Genomic DNA, 24,085 nt, shown 5'->3' with positions numbered 1-24,085 from the left:
AACGTAGTCTAAAAAGCTATAGTTACAAGACAAAATAGATCTGAAATACGCCAACATATTTCTATATATAAAAAAACATACTGTGCATTTCCATTCAAGACTTTTGTGAACTAAACAATTTAACAGTTTAGTTTTTTGTTACGTTTGTAGGTTATTATACGCCTATGCATTTTGACGGTTTAACCTAAAGGGTGGTCAAAAACATGCTAAATAATCCATAAATATAAATACAAAGTAAATATAATTTTATATATAGGCCTATTATATTACATTTTTTAGTATGTTATGTATTGGATAATTTCTATTTTATAAGTATTTTATTTATCATATATATATATATATATTGTACTAATAATTACCTCACCTTCTCCCTCTCCCTCTCCCTCTCCCTCTCTCTCTCTCTCTCTCTCTCTCTCTCTCTCTATCTATCTGAATAATACTCGCATAAATACCCTTTCATATTTGATCTTCTTTTCTGACGTACACAGATTTTTTATATCATCTCATTGTACTACACATCATTATCAGCTTTATTTTGTAACAGGACGAGCTTCTGTACGCCCCTCCCGCTGCTGCTGTACTTCCTGTACGCGGATGATGATGATGGGTTTATGTTAATTACATAAGCAAAACGTAAATGATTCGCGGGAAAAGGTGAAAAAATGGCGACGCGCACTGACTGCATTTCTGCGCCTCTTCTCCTCTAAAAACACTCCCCAAACTTTTATAAACATCGCGAATGGGATATCGCGCATCCAGAGGAGGGACATCAACACTTTTGGCGCATTTTATCCCCGGAACAGGAGACAAATCAAAGCGGTAATCTCAGCGCGAGATGCGTTTGACTGTAACTGTATACTCATTCAAAACTGCAACATTGTAGCGCGTAACAGTTAGTTGCATTGATCTGTGTAGTGCATGTCAGACAACAGTCGCGTTACTTTATTGAAATGTATGTTGTGTCCGATTACTGGCGACATGTCAACTCGTTTGGCTCCCAGAGAGAAGTTTTGAGAGTGCGCAACTCTACCAGCGTGCAGTTGTGATGTTGCACTTCTTCAGATAGGGAGGAATGCGTGTAAAGTTTCATCGCTTGCTTTTATGTACAATATCAACCAAGTCAACAGACTTTTGAAGTATGCATGGGGTTTAAGTCACTTGAGAGTTGTCAAGCAGGCGTGCATGCGTTTAAAACCGATACAGTGGCATGCATCGAACGCATGCGTCTTTTTTTCTAGCCAGAGAACAAATGTGCGATTATTAGCCTTTTGGTTTCGATTGATTTGGATATATGCATGCAAAATACTAGTTCATGGCAGCGGAGGGAAAAGTGGTCGAGAACGGTTTAGTCTGAAGTTCACATCCTGGCGATGAGTCAACGATCTGCTTTTCTCGGCTCTGTTTTTAACTCAGCAGGGTTGATATACTGAGTCAAGCAACAGTCCCCATGTGCACTGCTGCGGTTGGACGAGTGCTACAGGAATTTTGTGGGCTTGTCATGACAGTACAGCTTCCTGAGAGTATGTTCCTATTTTTAAAGCCACACCAGCAGTGGAATATAGTATGAGGCAGTAGACTGTCATGGTTAAAGCTGAAATGATGCTCTGTGAGCCATGCATGTAGATGACTGGTGCTCTGTATTTCCACTTATGGATACATTTCTCTTATAAAACCCGGTGGGTATATTAAGAATGTGTTGCATTCATGGTTAATATATCTGAAGGGTAATCATAGGAGAGGTTTACCTCATTTAAACCGCAAGCGATTAAAGTTGCCCAAGGCAAGGTTGCGTTTTTTCATGTGTAAATATATTTTGGGTAACTAGGTGTTTTAAAAACAACTGACATACATGTAGACAAGCTTTTAAAGCTGGATAATCTGTCATGTGCTGGCTTTTAACTCTTGTAATTCTAAAATTTGACCTTTGTCAGTCTGAGTATGTCAGTCTTGGCACAGCCTTCGCGTTTTTATAGAGCGACGATGTAACGATTCACTCCGCTCGCGATGCGATTCACGATTCTGATCTCACGATACAATTATTTTTACAAAATGAGTCTAGACAAATTAGAAAAAAAGTGTAATTTTGTTATACTCAAATGCTGCACTTTTCTTTGTAAAATAAATATATTGACTAAATTGGAATTTTAAAACCAATTTAAAGTATTGTAATATACAAAAAAAACCTATAATAATAGCAAGCCTTTTAATGTAAACAAACTAAGACTTTTTCCGTGCTTTTACAAAAAATTTTTTTTTACAAAAAAACAAATCAGTATATGCTATATGCCATATAGACTGTAAAAAAAGTTGGACGGCGTGACACCACTTCCTTACATTGTAATGAACTGATCGTAAAATGTCCAATGATGGGCGCTGACATGTTATGGTAAAACTTCAGTTCGGAGCCTGGGCATGCGCAGAAGGAATCGTCAATAGAGACGTAGTCTGCGCAGTATTGAGCACAAAGTAGAGCGCGGTATCAAGGTCCTGCCCATATTCCCTTGTGACTCAATCGTAAACGAAAAATTCATGTTACCGCACCTCTTTTTTGTAACATCTTACTAAAACTTGTTAAAAAAGAACACCTGGACATACATCAACGTGATAAAAACTGTCTAAAATTAAATAAAACGGCTTTGGAAAAATTTTTGAAGTATAATTGTATTTTATAGTTAGGCTGTCCAATTTGTTTACATGTAGAGGCGGGTATGATCAAAGAGCCCGCAGGTCGACGTGTGCCCTGGCATTACCACGTTTACTAAGTTTGCAGTAAACACAGGAGCCACTGCTGTTCAAAACATGTATTGCGATTCATTCAACATCTCAACCGACTTGAATCGATTATAATTGATTTTCAACCGGCTCACAGTGAATCGTTACCTCCCTAACATTTGATCAACCCACAGTCTTTTGCATTGCTAACGCTCTACCCATTGATCAACATTAAAGTTCACATTAAGGCATTTGATAACATTATAACGGTGGATGGTATGGATATAATTGCTTATTATTGAATCATTTACCTGATTTAGCATGTTACTGCTGTTCCACAGGAAGTGTAGGGTCATTTCCTGTCAGCATGTTGGAATCGTTGGACGACTATTTGACAGTTGGGGCGGAAGCCCTGGAACCCAAGCGGCTGCTTCCCAGAAGAGAAAATACCTGCAGTGACCAGGAGACCAACTTGACCGTGGGCCAGTATGTGCTGTGCCGCTGGTCTGATGGCCTTTATTACCTGGGCAAGATCCAAAGAGTGAGTCGCTCCCTACATACACCTGAAGCGCAGACGTAATCTACACCTCTATTTCTCTTACACACACTGTATGTCCTCTTGTGATCCAGGCAGAAAAAGAGTCTGGAATGCAGTTTTTTGACCTCGTAGTGCCTGGAGCATTATAAACACGATGAAATTTTCAGGAAAACAATGCCGTCTGCGGAGAGCAAATACAAATTGGCGGTTCTAGAAGTAAAATTGTGAGGATTCTCTCTAAATCATGCATAATTCATTCGTTGTGTCTTTTTAATAGGTGAGCATCTCAAAGCAGAGCTGCTTTGTGACGTTTGAAGACAACTCCAAGTTCTGGGTGCTTTGGAAAGATATACAACACGGTATACATCATAATACAAATATACGGCATGAGATGCCAGGGTGAGAATTTGTATTGTGCTAACTAAAGTTTGACTCTCTCTCTCAGCTGGAGTCCCTGGGGAAGACCCCAAATGTTCAATGTGCTCTGACATGTCTCTGGTTCCCAGTAATAAAATTCTCATCTGTGGAAAATGTGGAATAGGTGAGTGGAACCAGCCGGTATCCAGTTCATCTCATAAGATACAAAAACCTGAATATTTCCCAGTAAAACGGCATGTTTTTGCTTGGGAAGAGAAATTATTCATAATAATGAAATATTGACTCAAAAAGTGCAAAGTATTACTAGTGCTTCCTAAGGGAAGTGTCACTTTCACTGTTGCTCAGAAATATTTAAGTGTTAAAGGAATAGATTTAACTGTGAATAGGATTTTTCAGTCATATTAGATTTAACCATCTGAGCCGTTTCTAGGGAGCAGAATATCATAGAGATGTGGGGCAGGTTTTTGCTTGGGTTTAGTTAGCAACCATCTGGCACACTTCGAGAACACACTACCAAGAATGTTGAAGCTCAAAATAAAAATGAGCTGTGAACCTGCTATAACATTTCACACAGAGCATCATTTGGAGAGCTTATCCTCTTGCAGATGTAAATGATTAAAGGAACAGCGCACACAAAAATATAATGCTTGTTGATGTTTAATCGCCCTTGTGTTGTTCCAAACGTTTGTGGCTTTCTTCCCTGGAACGCAAAGAAAAATGTGATTACTTGTTGAAAAGTATTGACACTTTTCCTTTGAACAACACGTACAGGCTGTGTGTAACTCGGTCTCTTCTGTGTTCCACAGAAAAAGGTTATACAGGGTTGACACAATATCAGGGTGATTGAAGGGATAGTTCACCCAAAAATGAAAATTCTGTCATCATTTACTCCAAACCTGTTTTTGTTCTGCTGAACGCAAAGGAAGATATTTGGAAGAATGTCAGTAACCAAACAGATTTCATCTCCTGTTTATTCAGGGGAGATTCTAGGATTTTTTCAACTGAATATAGAGGGGCCATTCTTATGTTGTGTATTTATGTAGAACTGTAGATATCCAAATCATTTCAAGTTCAGTAAGCTTTAAAATCAGCAATAAACAGTGGTACCCTATTATCTTTTAATAGCAGTTATTCACTGCTCTAAATCAAAACAATAAAATACAATTTATATTAACTTTTCACTTTACAAAAGTGAAAGAAAAACTGTAATAAATAAAATAATCCAATGTATTAGTGTACAACTCACAAATAATAATAGAACAGCCTTATTTATATAAATGCATAATAAGCCTATATTAATCATTCATATAATAATTAAATACACAATTAATTAATTCAAATAACTGTAATAAAAGTAAAAAAAATCCGACATCCTATTCAATTTACATATCAGCAGTTGCAGTAAATTCGCCTCGATGAATAGACCAAATCTACTTATGTCGAGGAAGGCTAATTAGTCTTGAGCATATTGATTGTAAAATATCATATATCAATACTTTGTTAGTAGCTACTTTTTCAAAAAGGTAGCTTTAGTTTAACGTAAAATATGTGGATCATAGAAACAGTTTAGAATGGCTTAATTAATCCATTGTTATTTTAGTATTACTTATTTATTTAGCTATTTAATCATGCATTTTTATTTATTTATGATTTTTTTTTATTTGAGAATGTTTCTGGATGTCATCAAAGGACGTTTTGTCACTTCTCTGAAAACACAGTACACACTACACACCAAATTTGAGACTCATTTTATTCACTTTGCTTGACACACGATTCGCCAGATTGTGCCACACAGCAATATCTTATCAACACAATATCTTGTACAACAAGAAAAGTAAACATCAAGATATAGAAATTACATACAACTCTATTTTAGCCTCACAACTGTAAATACTGACCAAACAAATTTTCATTTTCTAATTATAATGTGGCTTATAATAGGTTTATGTATCTGGTTCATTTAAAAAAAGTACAATTCTGCGATTTTTATGGTTGCTGCTAAAACGGTTTAAAAACTCATCCATATTTAACGCAAAAAAATACTTGAATATCTCCCTGCCTTTTCATCCTGTTACACTGCCTGAGATAACAGAGGTAAAAAGGAGGAAATTACTATTTGTTTAAATGCTATGGTTTTATTGGTGGATGACAAAAACTTTACCTTTTATCACAACCAGCCCAGCTGGAAAATTATAAACTAAAAACAGGTAAAATGTTTAAACCCCAAAAAACAAGTCATTATCAAGTCATGCAGGTCGAGACTTTAGAATATTCGTTCTCGAGACTCGTAGTCAATGTCATGTAACTTAATTTTCTTTATTTAGAGTGTAGTAACGTAACTCAAGACCTCCACCTCTGAAAGTTAACGTAACGTTAGCTTTTAAAGTGTTGAGCGTTAGCCTTAGATAAACATCATACGATTTGTTTCGGCATCTCGCTTGCAATATCACTTGCTTATCGGCTGGGAAAAAAATCATAACGCAGGAAAACCCTGTTACATTGAGCCTCAGGAGCATAGTAACGTTAAATGTAATTATTAGCATTATGTTGGTCTGCTCTAAGAGAATACATCGAGCCTGGTCTGTCCTAACACTGAAAGACGGTAACGTTACCAAACTCTAGCACTGCAACAACTCGCTAATCGAAAGAAAATAAGCTGTATAAAATAGATCAACTTACCGTGTGTTTTTTTTTCCGTTGGAAAACAGTTTGCTAGTCTTGGTCCTCGTTGAGAAGCATCGCGACGCGGAATCATAAATTATTCTACTACAAGCTGAAAGATTATGATTAGAATTTTTGAGTGACAGACAAGTAGAAGGGTGGGGGCACACTTGGGGGCCAATCAGTTTTCAGGAGGGGCCAGTGCCCCCATGGCCCCTCCCCTGTCTACGCCACTGCGTTTACTGACATAGTAGGGAACATAAATGGGAGTCAATGAGGGATCAGATCTGTTTAGTTACTGACATTCTTCTAAACATCTTCCGTTGTGTTTAGTAGAACAATTTTTTTTAAACAGTTTCGAAATGACAAGAGGGTAAGTAAAAGATGATAGAACTGTCATCTTTGGGTGAACTGTCACTTTAAATAATTGCACTCCGACAGTTTTACAGTAATGACTCATTGGGGACACTCTGAGTGTCTCACCGAAGTCCCGAGGATTAGCGTAGTCTGCAGCTCTGCTGTTCATATTTACACATCTGATTGGGTGTTACTCGATCTGTTTTCGTGCTAATATTTGTCCTCCTTGCTTCCAAATGCTTGGCTTGCATCTTTAGGCTATCACCAGCTCTGCCACTTGCCCCCGGTGGAGAGCTCAGAGGATTTGTCGCCGTGGTTCTGCAGGAAGTGCATTTTTGCCTTAGCTGTGAGGGTAAGATCGAGACCATGTCAATTTCTGTAGGTGTTCTTTCAAGGCGCGTTTTGTTCACAGTTGAATAAATGTGACCTGTTCCACCCTGTTTTTGAATGTGTGTTTCTTTTTCGGACAGAAAGGGGGCGCTCTAAAGAAAGGGCCGGTCGCTAAAGCGCTTCTGGCCATGAAGCAGGTGATGTCATATAATCCAGAGGAGCTGGATTGGGACTCTTTGCATCGCACGAACCATCAGCAGTGCTACTGTTACTGTGAAGGACCTGGAGAGTAAGTCCACCTCGTCTCACAGGCTTTTTGTCCGGTTCATCTACTGAATATAGATTTGCCGAGCCTCTCACAAAAATGATCATTATTAAATTTATGTGCCAGGAAAAATCTATTTTTTATTTAGTGTGAAAATAATTGACCAATAAATACTGTTTACAACAAATAAGTTGTTTGATTTTTAACAAGAAAGAAAAAACACAATTGTGACCCTGGACCATAAGGGCCATAGTGGGTCAAAATTGAATTAAAAAAAGTTTTTTGTAATTCATCATCTGAAAGCTGAATAGGACAATGTTTGGACGAGATATAACTATTTGAAAATCTAAAATCTGAGGGTGCAATAAATCCATCAGTTGTCCATCAGAGGTGCTTAAGTAGACTGTTGCTAAGAAGAAGCAGGTTTTGTTTTAATGCTCTTTATTAGTTGATGAACCCGAAAGTGAAAATTCTAAGCTTTACATTGATACCAAAGTTGAGTTGGTAATTCCCAAAAAGTGCGCTGCAGCGAACGATGTGTGTAGTCTTGTTTCAGGCCATTATTTTTATCTTTTGCTGCATCTACTCACCGAAATAAAGTTTTAAATATATTAACGATTGGAAATTTACAAAATATCTTCATGGAACATGATCTTAATTTCCTAATGATTTTTTATAATGTTACATTAGCTCATTCACAATAATTTAACATTTTATGCATCCCAAATGATGTAATATATGAAATTACATTAATAACATCCAGTTAATACCAGTCTAACAGTGATGCTGTAACTGCTCTTCTGTAAACTCTGAATTAAAAGGTCCGATGGTCTTTGTGTTTTTTATTTGATAGGAACGTGGTTTAAATCTCATCTAATTTTCTCATTAGGTGGTACCTGAAAATGCTGCAGTGCTTTCGCTGTGAGCAGTGGTTTCATGAGGCGTGTACACAGTGTCTTCAGGAGTCCATGATGTTTGGAGATAGGTATGAGAAAACCAGCACAACCTCTTTGAAATATACACTTTTTTTTTCTGTGTATTTCATTGTTTTAAATATATTGATAGAGTGAGGATCGACTACACGGCAGTCACCTTGTTTATCTCTATTCATATTTTTCTACATTTTAAAAGAACATAAATTTAAACTAGGGAATTATATTCAAAATATATCAAAATATGTTATATATTAGCATATTTATTGTTTCATCCTTTTTTTAGTGTTTGTTCAAATGTACTTTTGGGATTTTATCAACCGTCTCTTTTGTGTATAACCAGATTCTTTTTAAACAGTATTAAAGGAGTTCCTATCTATTCTGAGCACCCATTCGCTGCTTTTTCTTCATTCGAAGTCAAACACTTCAAAACATTTATTTTAGTTTTCTAATGAAAAAATGTAATATGCTTAAAGAATTTTTTTTTCAAAAATTTGAACATAACTTTCAGATCAAAAGATGTTTAAAATTACATTTCAGTCAAGTGACCCCAAACTGATGAACCGTAACTTAATTCACATTACAACATTTTGGACCATATTGTATTTTATAAAGATCAATAAGTGTGACATTAATGTAAAATTACATATGCAATATCCATCCGTTGATGATCAGTGATTTTTACAAACGTTCATATCCGGAAGATGACATTATGAGAATACTGAAACCTCGTAACGACAGCGTTGAGTGTCATCTTTTTGCGGACGCAGTGCCATTTTAAAGCTTGAAGGTGTCGTTTAAATCACATTCTCTGCCTTTATCTCTCAGGTTTTACTTGTTCATTTGTGCGGTGTGCAATAAAGGAGTGGAATACATCAAGCGGCTGGCTCTCAGATGGTAAATGACACCTCTTCTGTTCACCTCACCAATGATTGCTCCCACATCCGTGTCAGAATTATTTAGTCAAAGTGTCGGCTGTGATTGATGCTGGCCGAAGCACTCGATCCAAGCTTCTTCTCGAGTTATCTTTGAAAGTAAATAGGGTGCATGGCGTTTATTCATGTTTAGTGTAGAGTTGTCCGGACGTTAGCTGATGCTCTTTGACCTGAACAGAAAATAGCCGTTAAAACCAAAGAGTTTGTGTTGAGAGGATTTGGTATGATTGCAGCGGATTACTGTATATTTAGGTGTGAAGCCAGTCTAAGTTTAGATTTAAGCTTTATCCTTCTTAAAAAGTCGGCTGTGTTGAAATGGACCTCGCCTTGTCTCCATGAAACATTTAGCATGTGACATTTAATGTGCTCTTTGATCTAAAAGCATTTCTGCTTTAAATCTAAAACAGCTTTAGATTAGTCTCAGACCTTTAAGTGCTGTTTTGCATAACACTTCCTTTTTTTATTTGTTTTTAAATCAACTCATGTTTCGTTTGCAGGGTTGATGTGGTCCATCTTGCTCTGTATAACCTGGGAGTCCAAAGTAAGAAAAAATACTTTGAACTGGAAGAGATTCTTGGTTTCATCAGCAACAACTGGGAACATTTCCAGCTAGGCAAGGTTATATATCCAAACTTTTTCATTAATCCAACATTTTGTTTAAGAATAGATTTAAAAGTGAAGTTTATCTGTCAGTTTGTTATAACCGTCAGTACATTCTTCTTTCAATTTGTTTTGTATGTTCTTTTTCTTATTTTTTTATTCTCTCTTGTCGTTCCAACCCCTCATTTGCCGACATGTCTAATCTTTGAAGACAGCGTTGCTAAATTGCTCAGTGTATGAAAGACTTGACTACAGCAAAGCCCATGGGCTTCATTTGTCCTCATTGAAACATGACAGCTCAAGGCTTCTCATAAGATACGATCACAGAATCGTTTCTCTCAGACTTTTTTCTCTTACCGATTTCTACCTCTTTAGCTCTCAAATACCCCGCCGCCCGAACGGGCCCAATATATTCTTGATGCCCTCAACAACTATAAAAGCAAGTAAGACAAATTTCTTCTTTCTATTCTTAACCTGAAGTAGTAGTGTGGTCTGATCATGAAAAATTGGATGTTTCAGCTTTTATGTTAAGGTGACCAATATGACCAGTGGTTCAAGGTTTTGTGTCATAATATTTGAAATGGAAATAAATGAAGGGTGGATTTTAACAGCTAGAAAGATTTGTTTTGTTCATGACTGCTGCAAAAGTAAATGTAGATTGATCAGTCACATGGCTAAAATGACAAAGCTTTGACTGATGAAATTCAGATGGATGCATATCAGAACAACCCGAATATGTCTTTAATTATAATTTTTTCTTTTTTGTATTTTATATTTACACCTATTGCTAAACTTGAATACAACTCAAAAACAGATTGATGGTTTTACTGCAGGTTTCTCTGTGGGAAGGAGATCAAGAAGAGGAAATGCATTTTCCGATTAAGGACAAGGGTTCCCCCTAACCCCCCTTCTAAACTTTTCCCCGAGAAGGCCCAAAACAGTGAGGGCCACAGGGGCAGCAAGAAAGGAACCAGCAGAAACAGGTTAGTCATGCCCTCTCGAGCATGCCCTTGTTTTCTCTGTGAGCGCTTGCTATTATTCACATCAGTATTTATGACATGTTAAGTGGGCGGAGACGATGCATTGATTGACAGTTGATTTAGATGCATTGTCTTGTCATTATGTTGAAATGTAGGGATTTTTATCTGTTGCAGTAACTCCGGTCCTGCAGAGAAGCGGAGAAAGAGGTCTAAATGGCTGCTGGAGGATGCCATTCCTAATGTAAGATTTGCACCTGTTATGCTGATAAAGCACAGTTTTTACCCAAACAAGAGTGTCACTTCAGCTGTTTTTTTCTATGCTATTAAACTTTAAGAAATTAAAGTTCTCAAGGATTTGTTAATCCCAAATCAGTAATACAAAACCATAGACTTTTAAAAAGGACAATTTGGTTTTCTGCATTCCAAAGGTGGAGTGATGATGGCCAGTTCCAGTCTAGCATCCCCTTAAAGTGATACATAGATCCATCAGTGAAGTTATCCAAACAACACCAGTAGGTTAAAAAATGTATTCTAAACCAAAATGACATGTTTGTGAGAGAAAATAAGTCATATTTTGAGCTCGGATTTGGCCGGTGAGAGCAGATATGGCGGCACGTGGAATCTTATTGGTTCTCTCTTGTATCGTGATAAAGCATAGATACAACTAGTGAGAACCAGTGAGATACAACGTATCATTCACAAGCGTATCATTTCGCCTCCGAAGACATTTATTAACCCACAAAAATGATTTGGATTACTTTCATGATAGATCCATATACTTGAATGTTTTAGCCCAGTAAAAGACAATTTAAATGACAGTCATTTATTATACAATTATTTTTTTGTTCAACTTAAAAGTCATCTTCATCCGGAATGGCATGAGTGTGAGTAAATGATGTGAAAAATTTCATATTTTGATAACTACTTTACAGTTTCGTTATTTCAAACAACACTTCTGTTAATTGACCAGTTGAGTATCAATATTTGATCTTGTTAGGATCGGCATGAAAAGTGACGATTCAAATTGTTTTACACAGTGGGGAAGTATTTATTCTAAATTGTTTATCCGGGCACATCATTATTTTTTAATCAAAAAAACAGTAACATCTTCCCCTTCTCGAAACAACCTGTCTTCACGTCTTGTCTCGAGGAATGGCGCGAGGACGGGGCTGCAATGACAGATTGCAAACTGGCGTTTAAATCTTTCACCTTTTAACAATCCAATCAGTTGTCGGTGGATGAAATCAAGTCCCTTCTTCTACTTCAGAAGTAGAAAAAAAAGATTATCGCTACTTCCGTTTCATACTGACTTTAAAAGGGTCTAGTTGATATATCGGTTATTAACTAAAGCTCAGATAAAACTACCTAATTCCATTTGTATGTGAAATTACAGATGAAAAACAAATGAATAAAGAGACGGACTGCAGAGATGCTTTTTGACTTGTCAATGCACATCTAAACCTCCCTCACTGAGATTCTGTGTTCTACTTCCCGAAGCTTCGTCAATCTCTCGGTGGTTTGCTTTCATGCAGACTGTCGAAATGCTTTTTTTATTTGATTCCTCTTTCCACAGGGTTTCTTATGTACAGTATTGACTTAAAGCCATTTTAAATATGACTAGTTTGAAGTTTACTCTTGGATCTTCACCTGCGCTCCTTCATCTCGGCCTTGCATCTCTCCGCGGCCCTGTGGTGATTTTCTGTTATTCCTCTGATGGCTGCCACACAGACCACGCGTTTCTCATCTTTATTGCTTCTCTCTCTCTCTTCACACACACGCTCATAGCATCTCATTCTGCCTGTCTGCATTTTTTAAAAAGGATTACATTCCCCCTCTGAAGAATTTAACTGACAAATCCTCGTGAGAGTTTTGGTCCTCAGACGTGTTTGACTTTAAGGGCCCACCCTTGACACTGAAGGCAGCGTAGCAAATTATAATGTGAGCGACTTCAAAGACGCCATTAGAGCGTGACTGTTGTGATCGGCACAAACAAGATTACCGTCATCATCTGAATGACAGTGAATCATTGCGGTTTTATAAATGTAACATTGTATTTTTTTTATTCTGTGTTTGTGATATACCGATATAGAATGACCTCACTTCCACCTGGAGCTCCAATCATCACATGGCCAACATCTTTGACTTCACGCTGGATGAGCTGCAGAGTTTAAAGAGGTGGGCTTCATTGGTTTTGGGACAACATTTCTACAACCAATTAGGTTGTAGGATTAGGTTTAGGTTTATGATTTGGTTAGGGACTTGTAAAGTTTTTGTTATATGTAGGGTTTAGATTAGAAATATGTTATAGGGATAGTTCACCCAAAATAAAATATTGTACTCGCCTTCATGTCATTCCAAACGTTTTTGACTTTCTTCTGCAGAACACAAAAGAAGATATTTTGAAGAACGCTTGTAACCAAACAACATTGTCCACCATTGACTTCCATTGTATAGACACTTGTTTTAATCTTGGTATAGATTTTGGCATGATGTTAAATAAATGATTACAGAATTTTGGGTGAACCTTCCCTTAAAAGTATTCATACTATGTCAGATAAAGACAAGGTATAAAATAGTCTGTATTTTAACTACAGTTAGTTTCCTTGGATGCACGTGCCTAGCCCAAAGTTAACTTCCAGTTTGTGATGGTAATATAACTTCATTTTATATATCATTTATATTAATGTATATGTTAATTTAATTTAATATTTATTTTATTCAATTACAACTACTAGGCGGCCACATAGCATTTGTTTATGTTGTTAACTCTGAAACCGTATTTAGTATTTAACATGTGAGCAACAAAAGGGATAAATCTTAAATTGGAAATATCTCTTATTTAGGCTGTATTAAAGCATAATAAATTTTTTGGAAACCAGTACGTTAGTTTACCTCAACTTCTTAATGTATTAGTACTCAGAGGCCCATTATATCTATTAACCGTATAACGCTGATGTCCGCGCGCTCCAGCTCTGATGGCTCATTTAATACGTCTGCCCTTTCATTTTTTGATAAAATCACCTCACCTGTGCTAAAACGTCTAGAAATTAATCATTGCCTCTCCATCAACGTACATAATGACTGTAATGAGGTCTCAATCAAATTCACAGACATTTCATCAGCCTCTCTCACGAGAACAGACGGCTCGCTTAACCTTTTCTCATTACCTTTTCAATTCAATGATTAAACATGTATTTATTGGCCTTCCAACAATCAAGCTCATTTGCATCTATTTCCCTTAGAAAAATGGGAAAGGTCTCTTACTGTTTCCCCCAACACCCTCCGATCACAGCCCCGCCCCACGGAAATATATTTTTATCAAGCGATTTAATTATACTTTTCTATAAAGGTTATCAGCTCTCAAACAGGCCTGAGTAATGAGAGAATAGTAAACACTACTGGGGCAATTGAGGCTTTCAGAAGCGAGAGAGGGTGTCTGAGAGGAATTGTTGAAGTCCGTGAAAGAAGAACTCAGAGTTGGCTTTGGCCGTAATAAAAAGGGCATGTTGGGTTTCGTCACAAAGCTGTGAAGTGTAGTTAATAGCTGCCATGCTTTGAATGCTCTACTGATAAATTCTGGTTTAGTCACAATCCCAGTGGAGTATAATGTGTTGAATAGCGGGTGGCAAGTTGAACAGAGTCTTTTCTTCTGTATTCTAGAGTTACTTTCCTAGCCTTGATGTTTGAATTGTGGCTGTGATAAGTTATTTAATAAGACATTGTTTTTTTAAGAGAACTTGTATTAAAAAATTACAATACATATTTTCTTTTAAAGCTGCAATCGGTAACTTTTAGGGGGGGGGATATAAAGAATCTAGCAGTTATGAACAAGAACTTAAAAAGTAATAAGTTATGCCGTCTGTACAATTTTGTGCAAAATATAATTCTCAGACTTTGGATCCATTGAAATGGACATCACATGTTTTTTCATTGAGGGAAAAAATCAGGTCAGATGAGGTTAACCTCATTTAAAGGGGTCAAATGTCACGGCTTAAATGATTATCGTCAGATTTAGATGTAATGCAATGTGTATACACGATTTAAGGTTCAAAGATGCTGTATTTTCAACATACCGTGCATGTTTGTATCTCCTCTTTGCCCCGCCTCTCTGAAGTGCGTAGATTTTTAACAAAGCTCATCGCTCTGAAAAGCGAGGTGTGCTATGATTGGCCAATTAACAAGTGCGTAGTGATTGGTCGAATACTGCAAGCCTGTGACGGAAATGTAACGCCTCTTACCATATTTGGAACATCAGGTTCCAAAGCAATTGTACTGACAGGTCCGCCCACCCTACTTGCGTATACATTTGTGCGGTCTTAGTCAAATCATACCACGAACTGATGTAGATTTGTGTGGGTGTGGTTACACGAGGCGTTTCAGGCAGGTCTGTGTGAGCATTTGCGTTTAGATAGAATGCCTCTTTAGTTCCGACACTTGAATTTTTGCACTTTTACGTGTCTAATACATGCATGGGCAATTTATAACACACCAAAAACACATGTCTTAACTTCAACCAACATACAATAAGAACCTAAAGTAACTGAAATGTAATGTTTCAAACGGTATGGTATGGTTATAGAGTGGCAAAGGTTACGGAATGAAGCTTTAATAAATATGTCATATTGTGCACGTCATTTGTTTTTGTGATGTTTTATCGTATTGCGGTCACCAATCCCTCTTTTTCTTATTCTGGAATTTAAAACTCACTTTTCACAATGTCGTAAATTCCTGAAGGATTGAATCAAGCACCACTTAATGTTCCTAATACAGATAACAGTAAAATGGCTTCTGAAATTTTCATGTTGACTACATTTGATGGTTTTGGATTCAGCTTTGTGTCATTGAAAACTTTTGTCAGTTTCTTTCTTTGTCTCTGCATTTTTTCATTGATCTCTCTCTTTCCGTTCTCAGCACCAGCTCAGGACAGACGTTCAGTTTGGACCAGGACTCCACAGATGCCGCCAGCACTTCTGGTTCCGCCACCACCAGCGTTTCGTACGACTTCAGGTATTCGACTTCCACGTTTGCTCATATCCCCTGTTTCCATGTTCAGATCTGCTGCCTCCCCATCGTCTGTGATAAATAATCAACAGATACAACAAAATGTAATGTTTTTGATAAAACTCATTCCATCTATGCTCTATGTCATAGAATACAACTTTTATAAATGATTTTTGTTGGTATTATTTTGTAAAATTGAGATACCATGACTAAGGTTGTCATGAATAGTATTTAGTAGTGTTATGTTGTTAAAGTGTATGAAATTTAGCAGTGAGGCTGGGAATTGCAACCAACAGCTAACTCCCCCCGTCCCTTTTGAAGCACTACGTGGCTGACACAGGACTAAGATGTCGTATTTGCAAAACGCACTCTCTAGAGCAGTTTGTCCGTTTAGGGGTACTTTAGAAACAACATAGAGAATTCCATGTAAGGGGACCCACTGTGTATGTAGATAGCAACGTCAGTCTACGGTAATAAAAACATAACGCTTCATATCTTTATACACCTCTGAAATTACACATTGGACCTTTAGCATCCAAAGAAACTTTCTGATTCACAAAAGGTTCTTATAAGTGGAATCAAACATGTTTTTTCTATGGCATCACTTCGAAGAACCCTTTGAAGAACCTTTTTATTTATTCACTTCTATTAGGATCGTAGCAATTTCGAAGTCGCAAACTGAAAAACCTAGGCAGCTCGATTACAATAAGCACTCTCAAAAAGCAAGGATGCAAAGCTCCCTCCCTAGCTAGTTAAGATAAAATACAATTTTGTAGTCATGGCACTGTAGATTCAGCAAACTCTGGTGTGATGTAACCCTCCACAGACTGCTGGAAATCACTCATACATTGGAGGATTTTTGCAAAGGTTTGATTCAATTAGCAATCAGTGAGGTTAAATCTATGGATGTGCCACACCATCAGCCTGAAGTCCACCTGCGGTGCAGTCACATATCATTATATCTCCTGACCATGTGGTACCCTGTTGTCATGGAAACCAATAATGCTAAACCACAGGTGGCTCACCCACACCGAGTGCAAACAAGTAGGCTGTCACTTCCGTTCGATACGAGCCTGAGGGATTCTAGGAAGGCAGTATGAAGTGGTGACATCACTGATTCCAGCTCGATCACCGGGTCAGCAACCGCCCGTAACCACTCTGCTTTAATAAATATGAATGATTTTGAATCAACTTGACGTATTTGCTCGAATCCAAGCTCATATCTCCTACACATTCATCTAGTTCAATCACAAGGTTCCTCTTCAAAACTACACCGCAGTGTGATCAATATCACCGTAGTGGAACAATTTGGCCAAACGGCTGTCGCTGTCGATTTTCACCTCGCCTGCTGGGGCTGCACCTGACCGACCGCAAGTTAAAGAGGAATAACAGCCGTCCATCAACACTTGATGTTGTGTGTAAACCACCTGACAGCTCACTGAGAAATATAGTGTAAGATTATGGATTATTTATGGTTATAGGTGCTTGTTGGCCCTTGTTATTTTAGGGATGCAGTCAGTAAAATGTCCAGAAAAAGTACTGTCAGTGGCATTAGTTAAATGGGAATTTTTATGTTTGTTGTATAAACCAGGTTTTTTTTGAAGCATTACCTTTTAATAATGGTATTGAATCACAATTTTTAATATTAATTTTCAGCAATTATATTGTATGTACCTGTAGACAGACTGTTGAATAAATTATTGTGTTGTAATAAGACTTGAGAAATGTGATGTTTAATATCATCACTGTTCTTAAAAAACTCCATATGTCTAAACTCTCAAATAGTTTTTCTGGAAATAGAAAAAACACACTTAGTTTTTAATGATTAAATACTCTATATTGAATGCATATTTTCAAAACCTAGTGAAAAACATAAAGGGTTACGAATCATAATGGTTTATGGCAAAAAATAACTAAATATGGAGATACAATGTTTCAGAAGGACAGCAGCAATATGTTAACCACTTATTTGGCTTCCATTACAAGTATTTTTTCTATTAAAACCAGGACTGTACGTTAAAAAATTTTGCACATAGCACTGGTGTTACAGAGGTTTGAAGTTTTTTAGCACAGGCCAAATAGTTGTAGCACAATTATAAAAAACAATTCATCACATAAATAGGCTGTAAAATGACAAAGGACATTAATCTTACATACGGATGGATAAATGAGGGCCATATAATTCCTTGTTTTTCTCAATTTGGTTTGATCTTTTTAATTGTTCCGAGTTCTGTTTTTTCAAAATACATTTGTCCATAAAAAAACTGTAGTATACTATAGTAATTATAGTATAGTAATTATTTCATCATTGTAAAATAATTGGTTACTATAATATTTACTATAGCAAGGTTAAAGAATACTAAAGTATACTATACTGTTTACAACAGTTTATACATTTCCTACAAGCAATTGTTTTTTTCATTTGGTTCAAATTAAGCAGACTTCTATTGTGGCGGGTTGTCGCAAAGATGCTTGAGGTACAGTGTGTGTTTGACGGTAGCTTCACTCAAAAAGTGAAATGCTCGTAAAATAAACTCGGAACAGCTCTTTGCATGAAGTTCATGGGTTCATGTCCTCGTATAGTGAGATACAGACAGATTCACTACTTTCACGCTTGTAACGTGTTAAAGTGTGAAACTCATTCACTCGTACACATGCAGATGACATATTTGAAAAGTAGAACCCCGCTTGCGTGATTCCTTCCATGTTTTCCCACATCGCTGATCATAGGGTTCTAGATAAGTAGACTCAGTGCTGCCAGAAAAACAAAAATATAAACGTAAATAAATAGTGCTGCGCCATTAGTTAATATCCCATACGAACAAGCATAAATACAAACGCACTTCACACAAACAAGCGGCTCTGTCTAATGCACGTTCAAAACTGTATCCACGTGTGCTACACTATTATATTTATTCTTAGCACAGACTTTTTTCATGGCATGTATGGTTCACTGTACAGCCCTGATTCTAAATATTTTTTCCTACTTATTAAAGATACTGAAGGTCATTTTCTTGTCTCTTTTCTGCTTGGTCTTCTCACAAAGCTTTGTTTTGTTCTTCAGACTTTGAGTATTATTGCCATTCTACAACAGAGCTTGTTTGTGTCTTTGTTATTTTTTTATTCCTGTAAGTCACCACTGCTTTTGAAGCTCATCGGATTCCTGGTGTTGATGCATGACGCATAAATTTGTCATGCATTTTTTTGTGGTTAAATGGTTATGTAAAAGTAATTTGTCATCATCACGTTGAACAACAAACATAGAGTACCTGACGCAAGAAATATATACATTTATTTTCTATTACAATAATATTGACCGGCAAATCATTTTGATTATAGAATTTTTTTTATTTGACGGTGTAGCAGATGAGAAATGGCAAGAATTGACTTTTCACTTAACTGTGAGTCTGTTTAAAAAAAGGCTTGTTTACTTATTAAACTATATATATATAAATAAATATATACCACTATATATATCATATATGTCACTGGGTTTTGCAAATATCTAAAAAAAGGATTAAAAACTGGTCTTCAACTTTGACATCACAGTATTTAATCATTTAAAAAGTAGTGTTTTTTTCCATTTCCTGCAAAACAGCAAATTTAGACGTACAAGGTTTCAGAAGGACTGCGATGATATGCAGTTACAGGAATTGCTATAGGAGCCACACATAGTCTTCCCTTAAATTTCTCTTCTTCTCCTCCTAATTATTTTTTACCCACTGAGCTTCGCTATAAAATACTGAGCAGTCCCATTCTCTCTTTGATATCTTTCCCTGTCGAATGTCTTAATTATTTTAGGATATGACTGCTTATTAATATTCCTGCTTTGGGTGTTTGTGGGGTGGGGAGAGCATGAGAGGGCGGAGAAAAATAAACACGGGTTACGGTTTTCTCTGAAGAAGTTGTAAGGGTGGACAGATCGCTGTCCCCTGCTGTGCATGCTAGTTCAGGGCCAGATCAAACACTCCACAACCGTATATCTGCTTTCCATGATCTGCTTTCATGTCCTAATACTGTTTAGCTCTCTGTCTTATTTTAGAAGCCGTAACGATTCTCAATTGGAGGATCTCTTTGTGAGATTTTTGTCGTGCTGTGTTTTTCCCAAGTTACACTTGTCCTTGGGCAGAAATGTTCAGTCATTGAAGTGAATGCAGATTCGGAAAATCCCCAAAAGAATCGCAGCATGAAAAAAGTACCAAAAAGTCCACTTCTGCTGTATGACCTTTAAACGGCATGACACCCACACGGATAGAAAGGAAGCGATAAAAATGATGAAGAGGGACATCTAGTGGACATTTGCGGTGCACCTTTTTGACCAAAGAAGCTATGTTTGAAACACTATCAGCCAATGCAAAATAACTTTATTTGCAAAATCTTTACCATTGTAATGAGGCAGCAGTATAGCATTTGTTTGAATTGAAATCTTTACTGTCAATTTTGCAATGGCACAGTGCATTATTGTGTGAAAATGTATATTGATCTCGAAGCTTAATTTGATCGTGATAAGATGGCTGGGGTGTTTATGTAGCTTAGTTGCTATCATATTGTGTTAGCAACACAAAAGCCATAGGTTCAATTCCCAAGGAACACGCATACAAAGATCCAAAAATCCACTATGCCTTAGTTGGATCAGCAGCAAAAAGTAATTTCATGGGAATATAAATTATTACATTATAATTTAAACTTTTATTATGAAAACAAACAATTAGGGCTTTCAAACGATCAATTGCATCCATAATAAAAGTTTGTGTTTACATAATATATGCCTGTGCATATTCATTTTGTATTTATAAACTCAAAACATATATTTAAGAAAAAAATGAAAAAATCGAAACATTTATGTATAATTTCAATTATTCTTTGTGTTTATAAATACAGTAACAGTAACAGATGTTTGGGTTGACTGGAATGTTTTTCAAAGTTGTATCATTCTGTAATTGGACTTTAGTTTTATAGTACTATAAAAAGTATAGCACATAAATATACTCTATTATTTACATGTATATAATTGGATATATGATTAGCCCCCATTTTATTATTGCACTATTAACGTTTTATCCGCTATGCAAGCTATTGGATGAATTGACATATTTTCTAATCTATGTTTAAAGGAAACTGTATAAAAGACTGTTTGATCAGCAGCAAAAAGTAATTTCATGGGAATATATATTATTACATTATAATTTAAACTTTTATTATGAAAACAAACAATTAGGGCTTTCAAACGATCAATTGCATCCATAATAAAAGTTTGTGTTTACATAATATATGCCTGTGCATATTCATTTTGTATTTATAAACACAAAACATATATTTAAGAAAAAAATGAAAAAATCGAAACATTTATGTATAATTTCAATTATCGTTTGTGTTTATAAATACAAAATTAAAATGCAAAGTACATGGACATATATTATGTAAACAGAAACTTTTATTCTGGATGCAATTTGTCTTTTGACAGCCCTACAGACAATAAGGATTTTTAACAAATGTGCTTTGATAAATTTGCATAATAAAAATGTTTAGTCAGAAAGAAAACAATGTCAATTTTTAAAGACCCTTTCAGTCTAAGGCTCTCAAAATAACCGTTTCTTTTGTAATCTTAAGTACCTTTATTTTTTTAAACAGAAATGTTCATTGGATGTAAGTGTTCTTTATAGAACCACTTAGCCAAAAATCGCTTCTGTGACATCGTGAAGCATTGATTATAAATGGAATGTATAAATCCATTGATACCTACAAAATCAACATGAAAAGTTCTCATCCCCAAAATATTTTCTGTTCTTCACAGGAAAAATGTGGGCAGTCGGAAGAGAAAGTTGCCTTCTTCTAACTACACCGTGCTTGCCACAAAGAGAGAGATGGTGGAGAGGGAGCTCAGCCCCATCAGCATGCCCGGAGAGGAGAGCAACGTTATGATGGAGAACAGCATCGATAGCCACACCTTTGAGAGCATCAGTGAAGACGATTCCTCTCTCTCTAACCTTAAATCTTCCATCAACAGCTATTTTGGGGCAGCTGGTCGGCTCACCTGCGGAGAGAAGTATCAGGTGTTGGCACGTAGGATCACACCTGAAGGGAAGGTGCAGTATTTGGTGGAATGGGAGGGAACTACACCTTACTGAAAGTCACAGAACAGGTGTGAAAGAGATGAAGCCACACAAGAAGGTGTCACATGTGTCAGAGTTCTAGTTGGTTTTGTTAATTTTTTCCATCAGCCACATCAACACATTGTTTTCCTGGTATTTTGGTCTTGTCCCATATGGGACAATAAAGTATTTTCATTTCAAAGTCATTGCCAGTGTCCTTTGGCTAGGGCACTTTAAACATCCTGAAGATAAGAGGTCTAATTCAGTATAGAGACGTATACTTGGCATAGACCGTATAATGGTGTGTAACTGTTATTAGATAAAGGACAGTATTAAACATTTCAGTTTAGTTGTTGGACCCAAAAAGTTTGAAGTTGGAGTATCGGTTTGTGATGTCCTTGCCTTCAAAGCCACATGGCATCTTGTTTCTCTTTCATACAAATTCCAGCAGATGCTCAGTTTAAATTGAATTAGCCATTGATTGTTTTTCCGAACAATAGTTTACTGAATGTACCTTGAATCTTTCGTCATCTCACTCAGTATTTTTGCAGAAGGTCTATATAGAGGTTTGTACACGTTTGTTTACCTGAGATTAACAGTTGTGTCAGTAACAGCGGTACTTTAGTCGCGTTAAAAATACTTGTTAGTCTGCACTTTCTCCTGTTCAACAATAGTTTTACATTTGTTTAGGAAATTATATAACCAAAGTGATGCAAATACTGTTTTAAGACTTTTGAAAAGTATTTTTTATTTTGTATGCTTCGGCATATCATACTGTATTAGATAAAACTTGCTTTGACAGAGCAGATGTTGAAGAATGGAAAGCTGTAGAGAAACCATTTCATTTGCAATATAAGTTAGGCTCTTTTTTTAAATGTACCCACAGATGACAGTCGAATCAAACTTTTTACAGGACTTCCAAAGATTATTCAATTATAATGTGAGTCTGGAAGTGGATGTGTTCACAGTAACAGATGTTTGGGTTGACTGGAATGTTTTTCAAAGTTGTATCATTCTGTAATTGGACTTTAGGTTTATAGTTCTATAAAAAGTATAGCACATAAATATACTCTATTATTTACATGTATATAATTGGATATAAGATTAGCCCCCATTTTATTATTGCACTATTAACGTTTTATCAGCTATGCAAGCTATTGGATAAATTGACATATTTTCTAATCTATGTTTAAAGGAAACTGTATAAAAGACTGTTTGAAAATTTTGATACGTTTATTAATCATACTTCCCCAAATAAAAGCATTTGTGTAATTAAATACAGATTGCAACATTGTCAACAAACAATGCTTGAAATATTGTTTAAGTCAACTGTAAGCTTTAAATAATGTCACAATCTGTTTCAAGAGTTTTATATATTGGTTATGGCCTTAAGGTTCTGATCATGTCTGTGCCAGGATGAAAGTGATTTTTTACTTTTTTATGATCACATTTCTACCACATTTAATGTCTTACAATGACAAACATGTTTTTAAAACTATGTTCAAATATGTTAAATGTGCATGTGACATTGTTATTCATTCATTAATGTTTTAAATCATTAAAACAGTTTGTCATCAATATTTTGAATGTGCCCTCTGATGTGTTGATATTCTCGTTTCTTCATAAACAGGGATTGAAACACTGCGAGGTACATAAGGTTTTTTCAAGAAGACGTAAAAACTACTTTTAAATACTTTTAAATATTTGTTGGTGGACACATGTAACAGATGAATATTTTTGTATATTTGCGTACAAAAGTTTTCAGAAGACATGAATGACATAATCGGGTTTTAATAGACAATATGCCTGTGTTACATTAAACACGTGCATACCGTAAATTCGTAGCGCAGTCATAATGTAAAAACTTTACAAAGCCAGCTTCCGCAGAAGGTTAACTCTTAAATATTAATGAGATGATGACGCTGACGTTTTTGATCCTTTAAACCTTTGACCTTTAACACCCTCAAGCCCAGTCACGTATGTTACGTCAATTAATATTCATGAGCCACGTCTAAACTCGTAAATTTAAGTAACTGCTTCTACTTCTAAAATGAATTAATGAACAATAAAACAAAATACACCTTACAAAAAGTGTAGATTAATAATTCAAAATATAAGGCGACAATGGAAGGCCTACGTACAACATCAAATATCTGGGCCTACGTCACGACAGGTGATCAATATTCAGGTACAGGTATATTTACTGAGATTGCGAATCAAAATTTGTTACTTTTGTTTCAATCTAACATTGTCCTTCTTCTCCAAATTCAGTATAAGATATTTAAACCTCAAAATAAAATTGGT

At 36.2% G+C, this 24,085-nt stretch overlaps 2 protein-coding genes across 2 annotated transcripts in view; both read left to right on the top strand.

Annotated features, from left to right (window-relative positions):
- Positions 1-622: 622 nt before the first annotated feature.
- phf19 (PHD finger protein 19) lies at positions 623-23,361 on the top strand. The gene is made up of 15 exons (XM_056773091.1): positions 623-819; positions 3,054-3,253; positions 3,528-3,609; positions 3,696-3,791; positions 6,904-6,998; positions 7,117-7,265; positions 8,131-8,226; positions 9,002-9,070; positions 9,606-9,726; positions 10,084-10,151; positions 10,542-10,691; positions 10,863-10,929; positions 12,778-12,863; positions 15,600-15,695; positions 21,484-23,361. The coding sequence occupies exons 2-15, from the start codon at positions 3,080-3,082 to the stop codon at positions 21,815-21,817; spliced, it is 1,683 nt and encodes a 560-aa protein (XP_056629069.1). The 5' UTR covers positions 623-819; positions 3,054-3,079; the 3' UTR covers positions 21,818-23,361.
- A 497-nt stretch (positions 23,362-23,858) lies between these two features.
- Positions 23,859-24,085, top strand: part of dab2ipa (DAB2 interacting protein a) — a 77,263-nt gene continuing 77,036 nt past the window's right edge. The window contains exon 1 of the mRNA XM_056772968.1: positions 23,859-23,969. The gene's annotated coding sequence lies outside the window, so the exon portion shown is untranslated. The remainder of the gene's footprint in view (positions 23,970-24,085) is intronic.

This window comes from Triplophysa dalaica, chromosome 18 (assembly GCF_015846415.1).
Source record: "Triplophysa dalaica isolate WHDGS20190420 chromosome 18, ASM1584641v1, whole genome shotgun sequence".
Lineage (NCBI taxonomy): Eukaryota > Metazoa > Chordata > Actinopteri > Cypriniformes > Nemacheilidae > Triplophysa > Triplophysa dalaica.
The sequence above is the reverse complement of the archived record's forward strand: the minus strand, read 5'-3'. Positions and strand labels throughout refer to the sequence as shown.

What these genes read in the sequence shown, in the direction of transcription:
- phf19 (XM_056773091.1), top strand. Translation starts at nt 3,080, where the DNA reads ATGTTGGAATCGTTGGACGACTATTTGACAGTTGGGGCGGAAGCCCTG. An exon ending in TTTTTGCCTTAGCTGTGAGG is followed by an intron (nt 6,999 to 7,116) that starts GTAAGATCGAGA and finishes TTTTTCGGACAG; the next exon opens with AAAGGGGGCGCTCTAAAGAA. An exon ending in AAGCGGCTGGCTCTCAGATG is followed by an intron (nt 9,071 to 9,605) that starts GTAAATGACACC and finishes TTTCGTTTGCAG; the next exon opens with GGTTGATGTGGTCCATCTTG.